Consider the following 17139-nt stretch of genomic DNA (forward strand, 5'->3'; position numbering starts at 1 on the left):
CTCCGCTTCTCCCCTGAGTTTCCAGCACGCCCAATACTGTAGGTGCAATAAACTAGCTTTGAGCCTCTGGGAGAGAATTAACACCATCAAAATGAATTTTCAACCGAGAATTAATTATATAATCAGTATGTTACTTTAAATCTCTCCTGCATGTTCTGATTTAGAAAAACCCTCATTCTTCGATTAATTATCTGTGCCAAAACAAAGATATATTCCTAAAAACTGACCCTGGGTGAGGAAAAAAGACATCCCTCCCCAACACTCTTAAAAATGAAGTTCTGTTTGTCACAGAAGACCCAAAATTTCTGAAAAGAATTGGATGCAAACCTTTTAAGCCTCAAATCTCCACATTATTTTTAGCTACTCAGAAGAGAGATGCAAAAGAAAGTATGTTTGGACAATGGAAATACATTTGCTCTACCTCATTCCACCCACAGTAAAATCCTGTAACTTGAAAACTTCAAGAATTATATCTATTAGAAATAAATAGGGCAGCATTTAATGCAAGGAAACTTCTCCATCATCTGTCACAACCAAGAACACCAAGTGGTGTTTCTTACAAGTGAGATCAAACTTTTTCTCTGGGACTCTCTGCTTAATATACTGGGAAGTATCTTAAGGTATGTTATATGAGTAGATAGGCAATCTCTGTCTCTCCTTCCCTCTCTTTCCCTTTTTCTCCCTCTCTCTCCCTCCCTTTCACAGAGTTAGTACCATGGGGAATTCAAATAAAGATGGAAGGAGATGTCTGTACTCTTTCTTAAGTAGTTCCTTTACTTTGGGAAATGAATAAGTGGTGTTTGGATGTTGACTCACTATCATTTCTAAGGAGCTTCACACCGTTCTATCTGTTCCTGACACCAAATGCCACACTGGTACTTAGCAACAGGTGACTGGTCCTAGAAAATGCTGAATGGTAGACCTAACTACTTCATCCAAAAGATGAAAGGCTAATTGACAGAGAGAGACATCCAGCAGTAGAAAGATAGATAGACAGATCGACAGATCGATAATGGAAAGATGGATGGGTGGAAGGGTAGATAAATAAATGTATTTATGGATGGGTGGGTGGGTTCCTGGGTGGGTGTATGGATGAATGGACATGGACATGGACAGCCAGATGTACAGACAGACACACGAACACCAATCAATTGGGAGGAAGGTAAAAAGGTATTATGAATGCTGAAATTGATCATTTAAGATGTACTTGAACTTACTGGTAATTTATTTCAAGTTACGAAAATAGGAAATACATCTTATAACCATTCGCATCTTTTTACTATAAAATGTCCTTCAATCACCAACAATGTAGATGCTTCTTAAGAGGAAATCTCTGTACCTGTTTTTCTTTTTCAATCCATAACTGATAGAGAAGAATTGCTTTTTTCATAAACCCTATGAGGCACTGGTGATATCATTGATAATGGTTCAAGTCCTTTGGCAGCTCAGTTTCAAACAAAAAACTAACCAAACGAACAAAAACATGCCAAGCCACAATATACACTCTGAAGTAGAATTTTTTTTCCCTGCCAGCAATAAACAAGTAGATTTTTTCCACTCTTTCACTACAGAGCCTTATGATTCCTTCTTCCTGATGTTAATAGTATGTGCTAAAATATTCTGTTAGTGATTGTCAGGCTGGAAAAAAAAGAAACTCTAAAGTATTTATACCTACCTTCTGCAATGAAAACAAGATATTATTGTCTTGTCTGACCTTTCCCAAGTGAGGGATACAGCACTCTACACAATAGTTTCTTAGTTCATGCTTCAATTACTGACCTTTACTGTGTAGAAAATTAATGCGATTTTCATTGTAATCCATCCGTACCAATAAGGTCCACATGGAAAGATTCCACATATGGAATCTAATACAAATAGAAAATGTCAACTGATTGCTCATGGCTGAACTCACCCATTATCTGTTTGTTCTGAGGTCTCTAGCGAACTATTCTCATAACAAGCAATTTCTTACAAGGGCCATGAGCCTCTCTTCAAAGTTGAGTCTGAATGTTTTATCTCCCAAAAGCAAGAAAAAAAAAACACTAGATACCTGAAACTTTTATGCTATCACTGAAAGTTCACAAAAGAAAAGACAAAATCATGGCATCTAATGTGGTTTTCGAATACACATTACCATCATGTACTTTCAACAATGGGAAGGAACAAGAAGCTCTAGCTGATGTCATTTTACAACAATCTCTGTTCCAGACAACAATAAAAGTGTGACAGACTCCAGACTGTGTTCTGGCCTGTGCACTCGAGACAGATATGATGGGAGGCCCTCCTGTCCTGAAGAAGTTAGCCAAGAAGACAGGGGGTGGGGGCAGGGAGAGAGAGACAGGCTTTCATCTTCCAGAGACTTCTGGGATAGGATCAGAGCTAACATTTAAGGAGCGTCATTGTGGAGTTTCTCTTCTCTGGTGGTGCCTGGAAATGGCTGTGTGTTTATCACTAGTACACTGTTCCTCCTGGCACAGATGTGTTACACATCCCTGGGGCAAGGTCTGGCTTGTCTAAGATGAGGTGTAAGTCAGAAGCACCCAGTGGGAAAGAGCCTCCAGACAGAATGCCCGGGTGAGAAATCTCCAGTCTCTCTCGGTACAGGACCCAGGACGAGCATGTTAAGTGGATCAGGCTGCTATACACTGGCTCGGAATGATGTACAACCATTCCCCTGGGGAATGTGCCTTCCGGAAGTCTTGACTTTGAACTTCGGTTTAGCTGAAGAGAAGGGAAACTTAAGGCCAATCTCCCCTATCAGATGGAAGGTACAGAAGAGCCATAAAGAGGAGACAAACTTAAGAGCTTTAATTGCTTCCATCAGGATATTGCATGGAAAAGGAAAATTGAGGAATCGAAATAAGCATAGGAAAATAACAATAATGATAATATGATGATAATTGTGGTTATGCAATGACTATGAAAAAAGGCATATTGGAATACTTGAAGGAAGCCATCTTAAGAATGATCTTGTTAACTGGGTGCCTGTAATCCTAGCTACTTTGAAGGCTGAGAATTGAGGATCACAGCTCAGAGCCAGTCCAGAAAGAAAAATGCAGGAAACCCTGATCTCCAATTAACCCGCAAAAGCTCAGACTGGGGGTGGTTTTTAAGTGCTGGAGCTGTGTTTACTAACACAGAAAAGAGGAGAGTACTCTAACTCTGAGCTCAAATGCCAGTACTAGCGCACACACATACACATACACACACATGACTTCACAATGGAGAATGGGAAGAACTTTTGTGTCACAGGGGGACACTACAGATAGCATCATGAGAACACCGCAAAAAAAACCTCTGTGGGTCATCTCTCCTCACTGCTGGGACAATTTCCTCAATCATTCTTACAAAGAAGAAGTCAAAACACAGCCCCAACAGTCTCTGATCTAGGTATTCAGACAACTCTCCTAAGTAGAAGATTAGAGACTTCACAAACCCCTGGTCAACAACGTATGGCCTAAACTGAATGCCAATGGCTCATACTTTTAATCCTAGCTACTAAGGGGGCTGGGATCTGAGGACCGAGGTTCAAAACCAGCCTGGGCAGGAAAGTCAGTGAAATTCTCATATCAAACTACTCAGGAAAAATCTGGAAGCGGTGCTCTGGCTCAAGTGGTAGAGTACTAGCCTGGAGCACGAAGAGGCTCAGGGTCAGGGCCTGTACCCTGTATTCCATTGCCTTTGAGAGTACTCCTTTCTCAGCCCAAAGATATCGGATCACAAGTTTCCCAAATGGGTATATGGAGCCTCAGGCAGCTCATTTAAACCAACTTGGACCAACAGAGATAAATCTTATTTCTGAGCTTTGGTATAACAAAAAAAAAAAAACGAGAATTTTTCCTAGTGTGATTTTTTTGTGATATAATAAGAAATATATATTTGGTTTGTGTCCTGGGCTCCTGGCCAAAGCTCTTGGAATTGCCGGAGTGAAGAGAGGTGTAAGAGTGATGTTTTGCTCTATTTGGTTTTATCCTCCATGCCTGAAATCACTATAGAAGATAGAAGGGGAGAGAGAAAATCCTGCAGTCTGAAGCCTGACCTTTTCAGTCGCACCTCACTTCCAATTAATGAAGTCTTTTGTATTTTGTTTTGTTTTAAAACATTAAATTTTATGGCCAGGCACCGGCCATTCTGGCTCAGAGTCCAGTAAACGCTTTATCAAGCATTGAGTGTATGAGTCTATACTCAAGCCAATAACATTACATCTGGGCCACTAAAGCTAATTAGTAGACCCTGTCTCCCTGACTTAGTCCAGGACTAAGTCCTACAAACTGACTTTTAGAAAAGCCATTAAGGATGAGGGAACCTGGTTGGCTGGGAGACCAGTCACGTGACCAGAGACACATGTGACTGGCAGACAAGCAAGCCCAAGACTTCTGGAAAGAGGACATGGCTGGAGTCTGACTAAGACACCACAAGGGCGCCAATTCAACCAACTCTCCCTCCATACACAGCAACACATGAGCCAAAAGGTACGAGGCTGAATTCAGGTTGGTTCTGGGATTAAAGAGAGTGTAGAAACCACACACTTCTGCCTCCTACCTTCCCTGGCCTGCAAGGCTATTTGACTGGGCCTGTAACCTGGATTCTTCATAACAAGTCAGTAGAGAGAAGTGTTTCCTGAGATTGGAGGAGGCATTGGAGATGTCTTGCCATCCAAGGAAGGCATTGAATATACACAGGTGACATAGTTGTGACTACTGAGATTCAGTGGCTTCAGCTTCTGGAAACCCTCCTATGGAGTCCTCCTTACTCTGGCTATGTTCTCTACTCTAGAAAAGATAGGTTTGCTGGTAACTATGTAACTTTGTTTTCCTTGTTTGGCAAGTCAGGGTCATCTGAAGCACAACAAATAGGATTTATCTTGTAATCCACTCGGTTTCTTCCAATGGGGGAGGGGAACGAACCATCTGGTGCACTTAATTAAATTTTAAGACCCTCGATGACACGGACGGAAGTTTTACTGCATAAGGATTTGGCGGCAATGCTTGCTCTTATGGTTTACCTTTCTGCCCCTTCTCTTTCCCCTCTCCCCCTCTCCCCCGTGTGTCTCAAGCTAGCCTCATAGATCCACAGGTTTGGGGTTTTTTTTAAGACACTGCAGGCCCAGGAATCTAGAAACATCTCACTTGGCATTCTGCTTTTTTTTTCCCCCTTTTTTTTTTTCTTCCAGAAGGGCTGTCTGCAAGTGTAATAACAACAGAAGCAGTAGATTTGAGAGACTGTCCCAGGAGGAGAGAAAGGACAGATGTACACAAGACACAGAGTGCTAAGCACTGCCGCAACAGCTGGGCAGGTGACAGGCTCGGAAATGGGTTGACCACACCATGGAGCACAGCGAAACCCAACAAAACAGTGATTCTCCTTCATTCTTCCAACTTCCCCGGTTACCCTTGCCCACAAAGGGGAGGCCAGAGGCCTCTTGGTGAGTCTGTGAGGACCCTTACTCCTTGCTTGAGCCCCTCCTCACAAACTCACTGTTAACGCTGTCCACTCTGTCTTCCAGTAAGATACACAATCAGGATCTATCCACTGAAAGAGAAAGACTCCTGAGATGCATTAGACAAATGCTACGGCTATTCCATTGGGATAAGGAGGCAAATTTACAATTATTCTCTTTTATTTCATTTTGGTGGGGTTCTTGCCCCACAATTTTATGAGTGACAACTAGTTGCTCATAAAAGAGGGTGGATGGGTCAGACTGACCCAGCTATGTCTGTCCCCAATTTAACTGTTGTCAGATTCACCCTCAACTCTTTTTTTTTTCCTTCCCTGGTCTCCAAACCAATCTCAAGCTACCCATGCTAAATACCCGTAAGGTATAGATTTCAATGTCAGTCTTACTGTTCTGGGTATCGGTGACTCTGTTGCCCCTTTCCAGCCCTCCAACGCGTTCACATACCTTATCCTCCTCCTCCTCCTCCTCCTCTAGGTCTGTGCTCTCCTGAAAAGAGATTCCCCACAACTTATTAGTATAGATTGACCGCCAAGGCACAAATGCAGCTCGAATACCCGTGTAGCTGTTTCTTTCCTCACAACGGAACACAAGCACTGGTATTTTTAAAGTCCATTATAATGCTCTCATGCCATCACCCTTTTAAAGCTCAGGGACACTGTGCCACGACTGTAAACACTATGTGTCATCTTCATAGAAACTGTTAACTCCAGACAAAGCTGCGAGGCCCATGCCCTTTGCAGGTGAGCAGGCACAGCAAGCATGGCTGACTTCGGCCATGAGCAGTTTCTCTTGTTCTCACAAATAAGCCAGGGTTCTGCTCTGTCTGAGGGGAGGGGGCTCCATTCCACAGGTACCAAATTGGTAGTTGCAATGACTTTCTTTCTCTCCCATTAAACCATAGAAAACACATTGGTCTGAATATAATCAAATAAGGGACAGGCTTTCCTCTGCTGTTCTTGGTTTCATCAGACTCCTGTGTCAAAAGAGACAAGGAGGGCAGGGCAGCCAGTCCTCTGATATTGTCAAGAAGGTGCCGGGAGGTATCTAGGGATTGTTCCTCACAGCTCAAACAACACCAGAGCGACATTTGGTGGTGGTGATGATAGTTTAGCACAGTCAAGCACCGTTACCACGAGAACCTCTCCTTACCTGGCTATCCTGGGTACTGACGACTCTTCCTTTCATGGGTCTGATGAAATTGTAGACAAAAAGCAGGAGTAATGCTAAAGGGATCATATAGAGTTCAAAATTCCAGACGGTGACCAGAAACACCTGATTGGAAGATAAATAATGCCATAAACGTTGGATGAAATGGTACAGTAGCAGAGCTGGCTGCTTCTGGCTCACGCTATGAGGCAAGCTGAGATCAGTGAATCGAGGTTTGAATCGTTAGACTCTTACTCCCGTTAAGCATCCACAAAGCTAGAATGGAATAGTGACTCAAATGGTAGAGCATTAGTCTTGATCAGAAAAGCTAAGGGACAGCATCCAAGACCTGAGTTCAAGCCTTGGGAGTGGCACCAAGATGGATGGATGGATGGATACATAGATAGATAGATAGATAGATAGATAGATAGATAGATAGATAGATAGATAGATAAGGAAACCAATGTCTCCTTGGACTTAGCAGTCCGTGTCCAACAGCCTGGGAAATGTGTGTTTCCTTTGTGCAAAGGCCAGTGCAAGCCAGGGTTTCAGAGCATGTGCCTATGCCAGAGTAGTTGCTATAATACTGCATGCAAACCAGACAATCCCTACCTCCCAAAAACACACTAATTAGGATAAATAAGATGAGAACACGTGATGAGCCAAGCATGTGGCAGGACTGAAATCTTGGGAAAAATTACTTCCAAATCTGAGCAGCCTGGAGTGGGGGTGGGGAGGATAGTGGGAGAAAACGAGAAAGGCAGTAATACTGATTGCCAAGAAATGTACTCATTGCCTTACTTATGGACCTGTAACCTCTCTATTCATCACCTTTACGGAAAAAATACAATTAAAAACAATCTGAGCAGCCTCAACTTCCTTGTGAGCTCAGAGGCAGTGTAAAAGAAGAAATAAGACGTGTAGCTATCATCTGTCCACTAGTAAGAAAATGTCATCCTTTAATATATTCAACCACCCTCCAAAAGGGACAATTTCTACATTTAACTGCTGTGACTCTTCCTACCCCAAAGCAATATTGTTTTATTACTGAAAACTTTCTGCCTAAATATTTTTAAAGTTTTCATTCTGTCACAATTGTAAGAGGTTGAAGAAAACTATAGCTCAGAACCACGGAGAGGGCACAGTGGTTGTGTTTTGACTATTTTGAAAGCTGTACCTCTATTTAAACCTCTGCATTGCCACTAGTGTTCCACTTTGGTGGCATGATATATGGAATGTTTGCTGACTCAGTAAATCATCAATAATCGTCAACCATCTGTTAAGTGTGAGTTCCACATACTGCAAAAAAAAAAAAAAATGCTCTGCCTAGGGTCTACATGGATTTACCTTCAGTACAATTACCTAACATTGGATGACCTGGTTGATACATGATGTTTATTCAAAATTCCATCTATTAGTTCTAGTTTGGGGGTAGAAATGAGCCCAAATGATAGTTTATGTCTTAGAGTTTTTTGAAGCATTCATGTACAGAGGATGTATCTCAATTCATGATCTGTGACTAAATAAGTAATGCATATAAATTTCAAACTGTGCACATATGCATTACATGATCATATACTTTATATATATATATAAGATCCCATATATATTAAGGTGATATATACATAATCATGTATACATATAAGAATCTTAGTATGAGCCGGGCACAGTGGCTCACGTCTGTAATCCTAGCTACTCAGGAAGCTGAAATCTGAGGATCAAGGTTCAAAGCCAGCCAGGGCACAAAAAAAGAATCTGAGACTTTTATCTCTAGAAAACAGGAAGTGGGGCTTGGCTCAAGGGTAGGGAGGCAGCCTTGAGCTGAAGAGCTCCGGGACAGAGACCAGGCCAAGTTCAAGCCCCATGACACACACACACACACACACACACACACACACACACACAGAAAAAAGAATCTTAGCATGTATTACATATCATACAGCATATATATCATATAGGTAACATGTATATCGTATATAGTTGCATGTATATTAAGATTGAATTTATTATAAAATGTACATTATATCATAAGTTTATATATATGTATGTATGTGATCTTAATACCAAATAAAAGTTGGATGTTTTCAAGTGGCTTCTCCTAGAGATTTTTATTAACTTTTATTTTCCCTTTTTAATGTACTAATGGGTTTCTTAATAGAAAGAACGGCTTATAACCTATTTTATACCTGAGTGTCTTAGTAAATAGTTTTTCCCTCTTTTCTTCTCTTTTAAACGTGAGTCAATTATTAAAATCCCATCACATTAATGTTGGCATCATGCTTCTGGCCACTCTATACTTTACATTTCTTGATGACTTTATGGAAATGGTTTTGAAAAAAAGTCCAGCAATCAGCCATGGCCTAATAAAAATTCTCACATCACTCATAAAGTCAGACCAACTAGTTTCCAAGGTTGAAAAGCACTACGTGAAAAAGAGAGAAAAATAAATGCATCTAATATACAGTGACTATCATCTTCGTTTATTCCCCCAAGAAATTTGAGTATCAGAGAAGATCAAGAAAAAAAAAAGAATGATGAAACTTCATTTTTGACAGTGTGGGATTGGCCCTGCACAGTGAAAATCCAGTGAATTCGCATGAACACAATAGTAGAATAAAGCAGGTTCTCGTATTATGTTACTCCACTTCAAGCTTCATCTCTACCATAAAAGAAGCAAAATTGTAGTCAGGTTATAGGAAGCAGGCAAGCACTCTGGACCAATTCAACCCACTTCCAATAGAAGAAGGGGCTGTATTTGGAGAGCCCTTTCTCCAATAATGATTCTTGAGTAGACGATATTTCATAAGCAAAATACCATTCTGTTAGGAATCCTATCAAGAATGTCTTAAGTGGTCCCCCAAGGAGTCTCGATTTGCTTAAACTGAAAAACCAAAATGGCGCTCGTAGCAGAACTCCACATCCTTGTTCTCGAAGCTATGGACCATTCTTTCCCCCTTGCACATGCCTTTAGACGTCTTGAATTATTCTGATCAGGAAAACACAGTTTTCTTTCCAAACTGAAACATCACTACCAATCAAGAAGAAATCCAAAATACATTTTGAAGCACACACGGCCACATCCGTGGAAATACTTTGGCATGCCTTTGCTCACCCAAATAAAAGTTCACATCAAAACCCAACAACCACAAATTGAATCCAGTAAATAAATGTGGTTGGGTTTTTTTTTTATTAAAACCAACCAAAGCAATGATCCTGAAAAGATCTTTTGAAATTTGCCTGTTTTAAATAAAGGATTTAAAAACAAAATACAAACTCTGATGCCAAGAGAAGGAAGTCTTCCTAGATTGCTGAAACTGTTTCAGGAGGTCCTTTAACAGATGTTCAGTAACAGCAAAGCAAGAGATGTTTTATTTTAATAAAGCTATTATGTGCACAGCCTCAAATTAGGAGTGGCACCAGGGGTAAAGAAACGCCTAAAGCGTCACCACCTGTGCGACCTGAGAAATCAATTAAAGTCACTTGCAGTGTTCTTCCAACCCAATAAAAGTTCAGACAGCTTCATCAAGAGACTTGAGAGGCTGAGAGAATGGGAGCTCGAAAGCCTCACTGTCTTCCCTGACTTTTCTGTTCCCACATGCACGAACCACTCGGGGCCAGCAGTCGTTGTGAAAAGGGAAGAAAGGAAAACAAGGGCACTAGCAGTCTACCTCCCTTCTGGTAGATCCATTTTGGTGAACTTCGTCTTCTCTTCAGAGCCCAAACTTGTCTTTTTCTTTTTCACCTCCAGAGCAGGATTCAGGGCTCCACTGTTGGTACAATCGGAGGAATCCGACTTTACAAGTTGAAAACGAGCAAGGGCAGAAAAGCCATCACGAGTGTTTTAGTAATTAAACGAATATGCATAATGAACCATATGCCCACTGGGCCTGTTCTTCACGTGGGCCAGATTTTTGTTTGAATTTTTAATTTTTATATACAGATGAAACATTCAGTAGAATCTACTCACAGTACAAACTAACACACAATAAGAGAAGTGCAAGGGACGGATAGTCCATGCAGTCTCAAGGCCAGGAGATCCCAGAGAAAGACACAGCAGAAGGAGTGTGTGTGTGTGTGTGTGTGTGTGTGTGTGTGTGTGTGTGTGTGTGTGTGTGTGTGTGTGTGTGTGTGTGCGCGCGCGCGCATGTGTGTGTGTGTGTTTCTCCCTGTAGCGATTGTTTCCATCATCTGCTTGGAGTCTTGGAGAGACACATATAACGCAGCCACTGACAGCTTTATTCAGGGAGAGTAAAATACCTCGCCGTCAGCGCAAAAGTGTGGCCCTCCAGTGGGACAAGCAAGGATTTCTTTAAAAAAAAAATAAAATAAAATAAAATAAAAAAATCCTTGTTTCTCTTCACTCAGACTACCATCTTGAATCATAAGGAATTCTCCCGGGCCTCTTTGGAAAGCCACATAAATATTATATTGCAGGCTCCAGGCCACATAGACAATTTGTGTTTGTCATTGGGGTGGGTCTAAGAGGCATTCCTTCTCTAAGATTCCTTCCTCGATGTGCCCATGGCTGGCTGTGGTTAGGATGCAGCTTTGCAGGTCCCATACACACTCCTGTGGCCACACAGACTAAGGGTTCAACAACCAAGGGCACGCACGCACGTGTGCACACACGCATACGCACACAATGTTTTTTTTCCTCCAAACTGCTATTGTAGAAGAACATTTAGCTTTTTCAGCGCATCATCTAGAAACTACTGAGACAGAATCAGAGCCACATTAGAGAAGTAAAGCATGTGACCAATTGGCTTCCTTCAGCATCCAGATTCAGCAAGAGTAGTAAACGTGTCACGTAGAGAGAGCAAAGCAATTGGACAAAACGTGTTTGTATAGTGTGTGAAGTGTGCAAGGACATGTTTGCCACAGGTCTGATGTATGCATGCATCACATCTCTGTTCCGATCCAAGCTAAACCTCTAAGAATGGTATGTGTATGTGCAGGGGGGAGAATCTGTGTGTGTGTGTGTGTGTGGAGTGTTATGTGTGTGAAATGTGTTTGTATGGACACACGGATGTGTAATATGTGTGTGGTTTGTGAGTGTGTGTGTGTGAATGGTGGTGTGAATGCGTGTGTGTGTGCTGGTGATGTGTATGTATCTGTCTATGGAGTGTGTGAGTGTGTGTGTGTTGGTTTGCAAGGCAGCACAGAGTTAATGCTGAAGTTCACCATTCTCCACCACGTTTCACTGAAATAACCCACATTCCAAACGGCACCCTAGACTGGGCAAGGTGGCACTGACAAGAGACCATGGCAGTCACCCAATCATAAGACAGAATGAGGGGTGGGGGTGACTCCAGCCCTCCTCCTGAGCACAGAGGTACCAGGGATCCCCCGTGCAGACACCTGCCACGGAATGCAGACCATTCAGAGACCATTCAGAGAGCGGGGAACAGCATCTCTCCTCCCTTGCTCTCTCCTCCCGCTCCAAGGGACCAGGGCTCAGGGCCTTCATCTAGTTAGTGGTCTCTCCATGGAAAGCCAGATAAAGTGCGACTGCAGGCAGGAGACCAAACGTGACAGGAAGCCTCACCTTTCCTGACTGTTTAAATCCTTTAAGGAAGTGCCTGAGCAATTAGAGGGGGAGTTGTAATCTTTGCAGAGTGCATTAACACTCTCTGAACTCCCAGACAATAGATCAGGCCTCAGACACATAATGCTTCCCTAAGGCTTTTTAGCCATGCATTTGATCTGTTAGTCACCCCGGCTGTCTTACCAGCGGCATCACTCATGCACCAGGCATTACTGTCTGTCCACTACCAGAGCTGGTCGGAACTCAAGGCAAAGTCCCAATGTTACCACCACACTCAGGAAAGGGGTATTTTCTGTTGCTGTTGATGGCGATTTTTTTCCTCTCCATTTAATTCCCCCAAGCAACAAAGCATGTCCTGTTAAAGTGAATCTGCCCCATTCATAGTCATAGGTCATTTGGTAAGCATGAGGCAAGGACAAGGTCCACCCCCCAAACAGGCCAGGCTTTTGTATTTATTTATTGTTTGCTCCTAAGATAAACTCCATAATATATCCATTGAGAGAAACTTCTTGTGTGATAAGCAATGCCCATTATTTGGGGGGGGGGGCGGGGGAAGGCAAAAAGAAGAAGTTCAATAAAATTCTCACACTGCAAGCTTTTAAATCTTCATCTCTCCTGCAGAACAACTGGTCAGGCAATAACCTATCTCCTGATGCACATGCCGTTTCCAAGCACTAATCTCACAGTGGAAGCTTGGCTTCTACCATTTATTATAAACATTTTCAAGAACTGCTTACTTTCATATTTTTAATAGATTAGATTCTGGTCAGCTGCTAACAGAGCAGGAGAACCGAATATTCTTTAGAGGAAATCTGCAAAATAGGTTTTCAGGGAGTCTGACTTTCTCTCTCTCTCTCTCTCTCTCTCTCTCTCTCTCTCTCTCTCTCTCTCTCTCTCTCTCTCTCTCTCTCTCTCTCTCTCTGGTAATTAAAAGAACAGTGGGAACAGAATATAATAAGGCTAGAAGGGTCCTGCCCCCTTTTACTTCTCCTCTCCTCTTTTCTCCTATTTATTCTCTTTTCTTCTCCTTCCTCTCCTCTCTTCTTCCTCCCGCTTCTTTTCTTCCTCCCTCCCTCTCCCCCCTCTCTCTTTTCTCTGTATGTCTCTCTCTGTCTCACTTATTCCTTCTCTTCTGTCTTTATCTTTTTCTCCCCTTCTCCTAGTACAAAAAGATATGGGTTCAGCAGTGTAGGCTGTAAGATTTCCCTGGTTTTGAACTTTACCATAAAACCAAGCAAGATGCTTAGAAGTGAAACAATGCTGAAATGCTCACAATTTGTTTTTTTCTTTAACAGCACCGCAGTTATCTGCTGATAACACTCTACATCTAAAGCCTAAAGCATTTAAACCAAAATAATTACATTTCCTCAAAATCACGGCAGTTCCCCTTCGAAAATGTGCACTGCAAGGTTTTTTTAAATGAGACTTCAAGAAAATAAGAAAGCTGAAATTAACTTTATGCTTAAGCAAATCACTCCAGAGTTGGCATTTTTGAAACTTACACTTAAAAAATGGCAAATGAATGTACACACACATATATAGATATGCAAAAAAGCAATTTAAGAACTTTTGAACTTTGGCCACAAAAACTCCCAATTACTCAAGTTTTTTAACTTTTCTTTGATGAGTCCTAATGTCCAAAATGCAATAATTAAAACTATCAAACTGATATATGTATGCAATGCATTTTATAATGTTTTTGAAGCAGTCCTTTATGTTGTGCTTTATTAATCAGGGAATGTCTGTGAAGGAATTTGTGGTTCAAAGCACATTAAAACTAACCTTAAGCTGCAAAAACAAAGAGATATTCTCTGAAAACAACTAGATGGAATACAACCCCCCCTCTCTGTCTCTCTGTCTCTCTGTCTCTCTGTCTCTCTCTCTCTCTCTCTCTCTCTCTCTCTCTCTCTCTCTCTCTCTCTCACACACACACACACACACACACACACACACACACACACACACAAACAAATGTTTAAGTAACCAAACAATTTCACAGACGCTGAATCTAATCATCTCAAACTTTAGATACAAGTAAAGCCAATCCCCCCACAAAAAATAGACTTAAACTGATTTGATGAACATGGAATAGGTTCCAATTTGATAAATCCTGTCTGCTTCTCCCTTCCATCATAGATGGATGTTACAGACCATGTGGGAATAGAGATTTATAAAGACGTAGAAGAAAAATATTCTACAGAAAAATTGTTACACAAATGTAATAATTTCCACTTATAGATTATCGTATCCATTAAAAACAACAACAACAAATTGCTAAAATTAAAATCCCCAAGAATTAAGTGAAGTAAGCCAGACTCAAAGGAACTTAGGCTCAATGGTTTCCCTCATTCGTCATAATCAGTAGAAACCTTGGGCTCTACTAGCAGAGATTTGCAATAGAGCAAAATCTTGATACATAAGGACATATAATGTGAAGCTAATTGAAAGGACCTCCAGGATATTGAAACAAAAGCCATATAATGAATGATTGTTGTCCTTAATGTACTATGTTGTCTCTCATCTCCTTTGCTGTCCCTTGATTATCTCATATTGGTATAGTATCTCACTTTGTTATCTGATATATTGAATTTATTTGTATTTGGATATTTGAAATTTGATAGGGAAGGGGGGAAAACCAAGACGGGTGGGGGGTGTGGGGGGGAGGGAAACGGGTACCAAGACATGTGAAAGGGTATCAATGTATGTGAATTAATGCACCTTCTATCTGGCAAATATCATGTAACCCTTTTACTAATTACAATAAAAAAGAAAAAAAAATCCCCAAGAAAGAGTCCACCAAAAAAAAAAAAAAATGTACCTTGGGGTTTTGGTCATTTATGGGTTTCTATCGCCACCTACAGGACAGTCTGTACAGAAGAGGAGCAGGCAGCTTTTTGCCTCCGAAGTCCTAGTGGCTAAGTTTTGAACAGCTGAGCACACAATGAATTGTTCCTATTTTTCCCAAAGCTGAATTCTCATGTTGAAATTTGCAATGTGAAAGTTTCCTTACAATAAGGACTTTATCAGTTTCCAAAGAAAACAAACATCCCTGGCTTTGTAATGGTTTAACAAATATTTACAATTGTTGTACCTAGATGAATCTAGAGCAGGGAAAATGTCATCATCTGCAAATAGACACTGAATACTTGGTTACCTTTTTTCTTTTCTTAAACACAGACAGCTCCAAAAATAAGTTCACAAAAACAAACAGTTTACAAAAACTAAGTGAAACTAAGGACACATTTTTACAGAAAGTAAAATCCAAACACCTTCCAAAAACACAAAGAGCTATTATCATCATTGTCATTTTTATGGTGACACTGTGACAATAATAAAATTTTCATGGTATCATAATTGCCAGGAATATCGTAATTGCTATGAAATCTTCAAGAAGGCCCCTTAACTCTAACAGAAGGCCAGCAATATGAAATACCAGTATAGATAGATAGATAGATAGATAGATAGATAGATAGATAGAGATAGATGCTCTCCACTGTAGACTGACTTACAAAATATTTTCCAAATATAAGATCTGAGAAAAAAAGGTACTTTAAAAAAATGGAGAGAGAGAGGAACCAGACTCTATTGTCTCTGGCCTGTGGTCCTAACTACTCAGGAGGCAGAGAACTGAAGAAGTTTCAAAGCCAGTACTAGAAGAGAAATCGGAGATATTCTAATCTCCAATAACTAGCAAAACATCAGAAACAGAGGTGTGGTTCAAATGGTACAGATCCAACCAAGTGTGGAAAAGCGAAGGGTTCATGGTTAGGCCCTAATTTCAAGTCCTAGTACCAGCACACAAATAAGTAAATAAACCCACAGGATCAGTGGGCATGGGATGTGTTCACACTTGTGAACAAAAAAAAAACTATTGTTCGCAAGTTTACAATGATTGAGTCACACCTAAGAAAAGAACAAGGGACTGAGAATCCTTTCCTTCTCTACATTCAGGGGAAAATGAACGCTGTCCTGCAACGCTTCATTTCTTCTTCTACCCTGAACAAGCATTGGAGAGCCTCCGATCTCAACCCCGTGAATCCACTTTATCTCAAGAGCCCTAGGCCGAAATTTGAAGGTCATTTCACAGCCCCATGAGAAATACATGGAGTTGTGTTCGGTGAGCAACTCAGGAAGGAAGGAAAGTTGTCAGCCCCTCGGCATAGTGAAGGAATGTGACTTGCATGATGACACCTGGAAACGGATTTTCATTTGACCCTGTATTAGTTCAGTGTATCATTGAAATCTGGAATTATTTGCCAATAGATCGATGTCTTTCCCCAAATAGATCTGTTATTTAAAAAGCCAACCCCATATAGATATAGATTTGTAGATACTGATACATAAATAATACTCTATAAACTCCAGATAAAAGGAGAGGGTAACAAGTGCACTGTAGTAAACCCTAACCAGACCACAAAGAAGGCTGCACTCCATAAACATCAGTTCAGGCAGCTCCACGATTACTGGGCTCTCTTGTGACTGTCACCTGTAGTGGGTCTAATTACAGGCTACCCAGGCAAGCACGCCTACACCACACGGCAATCAAAGGGCCTTCAGCTTGCCAAGCCCAGCTCACATGCCACCTGATGCGGATTCCCAAAAGATCAGCCACGGAGACTAATAAAAATGACAGCTTAGAAACAAATAACAAAGCTCAGACTGAAAAGAAGGGGAGGGGCGTTGGGAAAAGGCAATATGAAATTAACCAGAACTGTAAGTACAAAGCACAGCTCTCCCACAGGTCAAAACCTACACAGAGAATGGTGATAACTGTTTTCACACACACACACACACACATACACACACACACACACACACACACACACACACGCACGCACGCACACTTGCCTTCCTGTTTCCAGATATGTCTCTTCATTTTTGCAACTCACAAAAATGTTCATACATCCAGATATCTTGGATGGAAGCAGATGAAAGAGAAAAAGCATTCCATTTTGTAAAAGTCAGAAATAACCTATCCCCACCCCCGAGT

At 41.2% G+C, this 17139-nt stretch overlaps 1 protein-coding gene across 1 annotated transcript in view; it reads right to left on the reverse strand.

The window, feature by feature from the left end:
• The window catches only part of Mctp2 (multiple C2 and transmembrane domain containing 2), a 112099-nt gene that overhangs the window by 16208 nt on the left and 78752 nt on the right, over nucleotides 1-17139 (reverse strand). The window contains exons 18-19 of the mRNA XM_090321719.1: nucleotides 6608-6730; nucleotides 5903-5944 (exon numbers count right to left, since the gene is read on the reverse strand). Coding sequence (XP_090177845.1) covers nucleotides 5903-5944; nucleotides 6608-6730 — 165 coding nt within the window. The remainder of the gene's footprint in view (nucleotides 1-5902; nucleotides 5945-6607; nucleotides 6731-17139) is intronic.

The sequence above is a fragment of the Megascapheus bottae genome, chromosome 30, assembly GCF_031878675.1.
Source record: "Megascapheus bottae isolate mThoBot1 chromosome 30, mThoBot2.hap1, whole genome shotgun sequence".
Classification (NCBI taxonomy): Eukaryota; Metazoa; Chordata; class Mammalia; order Rodentia; family Geomyidae; genus Megascapheus; species Megascapheus bottae.